The sequence below is a fragment of the Macadamia integrifolia genome, chromosome 12 (assembly GCF_013358625.1).
Source record: "Macadamia integrifolia cultivar HAES 741 chromosome 12, SCU_Mint_v3, whole genome shotgun sequence".
Lineage (NCBI taxonomy): Eukaryota > Viridiplantae > Streptophyta > Magnoliopsida > Proteales > Proteaceae > Macadamia > Macadamia integrifolia.
This window is the reverse complement of record NC_056568.1, coordinates 14067365-14071895: the sequence shown is the minus strand read 5'-3', so window position 1 is coordinate 14071895 and position 4531 is coordinate 14067365. Positions and strand designations below refer to the sequence as shown.

At 37.1% G+C, this 4531-nt stretch overlaps 1 protein-coding gene across 1 annotated transcript; it reads left to right on the top strand.

The window, feature by feature from the left end:
- The first annotated feature begins 3497 nt into the window (after window positions 1-3497).
- Window positions 3498-4166, top strand: LOC122058400 (probable plastidic glucose transporter 3). The gene is made up of 3 exons (XM_042621074.1): window positions 3498-3678; window positions 3780-3923; window positions 4018-4166. Exons 1-3 carry the CDS (start codon window positions 3516-3518, stop codon window positions 4149-4151), a joined length of 441 nt encoding a protein of 146 aa, XP_042477008.1. The 5' UTR covers window positions 3498-3515; the 3' UTR covers window positions 4152-4166.
- The last annotated feature ends 365 nt before the right edge of the window (window positions 4167-4531 follow it).

Below are 4531 nucleotides of genomic sequence, written 5' to 3'. Positions count from 1 at the left end.
AAGATACGCACATAAATGGATAGGGAACACATTTTTATACACTTTTGCATAAAAAAACAGTTAAAAAAAGCTATATATAACATGTAGAATGCATAAATACTTAAGTAGAGGGTATCGTATTGATAGACAAATATATTGAGTTGAAAATGTTCAAAATGATGAGGGTATCATATTGATAGACAAATATATTTTTTTGAAAAAAATCAAAATTTTCCATGGAAGTTGTAGAACACTTGTTTTTACATAACATATAAAAAATCTAAACATTTTTAATCATTGAGCATGAGTAGATCTAAGAAATTTGAAAAAAAATTGAAACCCTCATTTTCTCTTGAAAAAAGTTTGTAAATCCTTATAAATCCAATGATTTCATGTAATAATGATGCACAAAATGTGATTCTAAGTATGATGAACTAGGGGTGTCAATTCGTGGCCCGAACCGACTAAACCGATCGGGACCGACCGTTTATAGACCGGTCCAGCCCGGACCGTTTATTAAACGTGTTGGGCTTGAGCCCGGACCGTTTATTAAACGTGTCGGGCTTGAGCCCGGCCCATTTATAAACGGTCGGTCTTGGTTTTGCTACTTGGACCGTCGGGCGCCCGACCGAGACTGACCGTTTAACACCCGATCGAGATCGGCCTATTGTGCATTGGCCTAGCCCGACCCTTTAATGATTGTAGAATACCTATTTTACCCCCCAAATTAGAAAGTAAAAACTAAAAAGTAAAAACATGTTCATATTTTAAATAATGGTTATATTTGGTATCATTTATTAATTTATTGTCATTTTTTTGGGTTTGCATGAGTGGGCCGGAATATAAGAGCACATTTTAAAGAGGGTCCGTTTAACATTAAACATGTCCGTAGCCCAATTAAGGCCCGACTAAAGCCCGATTAAGGTGGCCCGATTATAGCCCGAGGCCGACCGACCGAATATAAAGTGTACCATGCCCTCAATAACTAAGCCCGATTAGTTAAATGGGCGGACACGATGTAGCCTTTGAAAGTCTTTAAGCCCGATTAAGCCCGATCGAAACCGAACCGACCCGACCGGTTGACACCCCTATGATGAACCTTAGATTTGTAAAAAAACTTGAAAATCTAAGGTTAAAATAAAAAAAAGTGAGTAAAGATTCAAGAACTTACTATTCAAATTTTTCAACTTTCAAGTTCAAGGTTCTTCTTGGACTATGTTTTTCTCCTTCTTTGAACCATTCACTTCGACAATGTTTCTTTCAATCTACCATTTGAGTCTCCAAAAAGGTGTGTGAATCAAAGGGGAAGAAAGAAGAGAAATATAGAAAACTATTGGTGAGAGTTTGAAGTGTTTGTTTCAAACAATAAAAGGCACATTCACGGGAATTTTCATATTTTCAGTCGATACGTACCGATACGGTACCGATACAGTACGATACGGCTCGATACTGCACGATACGGTACCGATACTCTCGGGAATTTCCAGATTTTCAAAAGTTCGTATCGTACGTATCGGTACTGATACGGTACGGTACGGTACGGTACGATACGCACGATACATCGATACGTAAAAGGGGGCCCAAAATTCCCCGTAGCGTATCGGTATGTATCGTGCCGATGCCTACCGATACGGCACGATACGCACCGATACTTAAAACCATGTTCCAGACCATCCAATACAATACCCATCATGTGCGTGATGTCTGGTACAAAAACAATGTATGAAACACATTTTTTATTGTATGTATGATAATGATTTTATATCTACTGGTAATTTTTATACTTAGTAATTTCTCTGATAGAAAAGATGAATCAATTTATATTATTGCAGAATCAGTGATTATGGTAATCTTATGTGATTAGGTTATAAATGCTGGAATTGAATATTCTGTAAAAATCAGATATATCCAATGCCCTGGTAATATTAATGTTATAAGCAACAGTTTTAATGTAGGCTATTGGGCTATACAACAAAAACTCAAGCCTTATGTGCTTATAAATATTAGACTGTGTCCTACACGATTGACAACAAGTAATATGTTGTGGTATGAAAACCAAAACAATAAAATACTCCTATGTATTCTTTGATGTAGATTTGCACCCATGGACTGATCCAAACCCATCTGGGTATCTAGATAGAGTTGAACCGGATCCAATTTCGGTCTTTGACTAGTAGGATCTCTTAGGATTTTATTTCTATTTTCATGCAATCTTTTAATTTTTGGTAGCTTAAGTAGGAGATAGCTACTAGGATTTAGTTTCCAATTAATTTGAGTTTCCAAATTAGAGTAGGTTTCCTTTTAATGTTGGTTTTCTTTTACTATTTAAATGCATGTAATCGTTCAATTAGAGGACTGATTGAAGAATAGAAGAATGAGTTGAATTTAGTGTTTGAGTGCATGCAGGCAGTGTGCAATTCTCCCCCCCCCTTTTTCTTGTGTGAATCTTCTCTCCCTCCCCTGCAACTCTGAGTTCATCTCAGAGATTCTTCCCTACCCCTACCGGCCCTCCATTGTTATTACAAAAAAGTTCTTGTGCAGTCGTGTGCTTTAAAGTTGCAAGAAGATTCATGCCCTGAAGGTCTTGGTGAAGGACAAAGGATGAAGAAAATTGGTTGATTATTAAAGTAAGAACACAGGAAGCGCCTGGTTTTATTATGGATGAGTTCATGAAATCTTTGAGGAAATATTAAGGACTATGGTGTTAGAAGTGAGTAGGTGAGAGAGATCCATCCTAGTTGACCAAGTTTTTTAACAGTTCATGAGACCCAAAAAAAAAAAAAAATGCTAGCTGATAATCTGACGCAGTTCCCTCTATGTGAATTTGTTTTTTTTCTTTCTTCTTCTTCTAGATGACAGTTCCATTGGCAAGTCTGAAGGTGGTAAGCTTTTGAATTAAAGGTTTTAAAATAATTTGGAGTAAAGAAGAACTACAGTTTAGTTTTCAGCAACGATTGGAGTTAGTAATGGCCCTAATGGGCAAATAGTCAGAATGATATCCTAGGAGATGCCCCAAAGCAATCCAAGTGAAATAGAATTTTTTTGCTCTTGGAGTTTGTGTGATTAGTGCACATCTATCAAATTTAACGAGAAACTGGCAAAGATGAGTATGTCTCCAGCAGCAGATTTATGGATGCCAGGTAATCAACAAACTACATGGCCATAGAATGAGTGTACTCAAGATGAGTGTTGAGTAGGACAAGTGTCACAAGTGTCAAAATCGTTATGGATAAATATAGAAGTGATCACTAGTGAGGAGTAGTTTGGTCCAGGGGAGAGGCTCTAAAAAGAAAAGGAAAAGGTAATTAAGGATAACTGTGGAACTGATCACTCAGTTTTTGCTTTATTATTTCATTACAGTTTTCCTATTTGTTATTATTCCTTCTCCATTGTATAAAGCAAGTACACCATTCTTTTGTGTTCTCCTAGCAAGACAGGCCTAACGTATACCTCTTTATATCATCCATTACAAATTCTGTGACTAGTGCATTATTATATTCTTGTGAAGAAGTAACTTCTTACAGTTGCTTATCTGCATGGTACAGCGAGGAAGATGTGCAGAAGCTGAAGTTGAATTCGAGAAGCTGTTAGGAGAATCACATGTCAAATCTGCAATTGCTGAACTGTCAAAGTTGGACAGAAGTGATGATGTAGAAGATGTAAAATACTCGGAGTTATTCCGTGGCCGCCATTTTAGAGGTATCTGCATATTGTTGCATTTATCTGTTGCTGTGGTGTCAATTGTATACATGCTCATTTTGTATTATATGCATTGCCATTTACGTTTTCCTTTTATGCAGTTGTTTTTATTGGGTCAACCCTATTTGCTTTCCAACAGCTGTCTGGTATTAATGCTGTATTCTATTTCTCTTCTACCGTCTTTAAAAGAGCGGGAGTACCATCAGACCTGGCAAACATCTGTGTAGGAGTTGCGAACTTGTCTGGTAAGGGCTAAGGAGGGCTAAACGCTCAAGCATCTGTTTTGCATGTGTTGAAATTATAGAGCTCTCTCTTTTTTAACTGTTAACTTGACTGCAGGGTCAATTGTTGCGATGATTTTGATGGACAAAATGGGAAGGAGGGGGCTTCTTCTGGGGAGCTTCATGGGCATGGTAGAATTTCTCATAAGAGACCGTTTTGCGAAAAATTCTTTTGTGCACTTGCTATTTTAGTTGGAATTGCGTTTGATTGAATTATAGAATATAAGTGGCATAGTCATCTCTCTGGTTTCAGGTTGGACACCATGTAATGGTACAACCTAGAAAATCTTCAAGATTGGGTGTAATATGCCAACTAGGTTTTTTCTTTTTCTTTTCCCTGCCTTAAAATTCTCTTAGTGTATATGGTTGACCACATTTTTACTTCCTCCATGTTGCATTTCAAGAGTCTGCAAATTTATTCTTATCCATTTCATTGTTTTGGTTAAATAGCTTCCTATGATGTTAACCACTGGAAGGTGGATCCATATCCATTTGCATTTACTGACAGATAATCTTTATTCTTTACTAAAACAAGAAAAACCCCTTGGACTATCCCTGCTGTCTGATGCATT

Bases quoted from the DNA above. Each gene is read 5' to 3' on its own strand.
- LOC122058400 (XM_042621074.1), top strand. From the start codon at position 3,516: ATGGTACAGCGAGGAAGATGTGCAGAAGCTGAAGTTGAATTCGAGAAG. The intron at 3,679-3,779 runs GTATCTGCATAT...CCTTTTATGCAG, and splicing joins CCGTGGCCGCCATTTTAGAG to TTGTTTTTATTGGGTCAACC. The intron at 3,924-4,017 runs GTAAGGGCTAAG...ACTTGACTGCAG, and splicing joins AGGAGTTGCGAACTTGTCTG to GGTCAATTGTTGCGATGATT.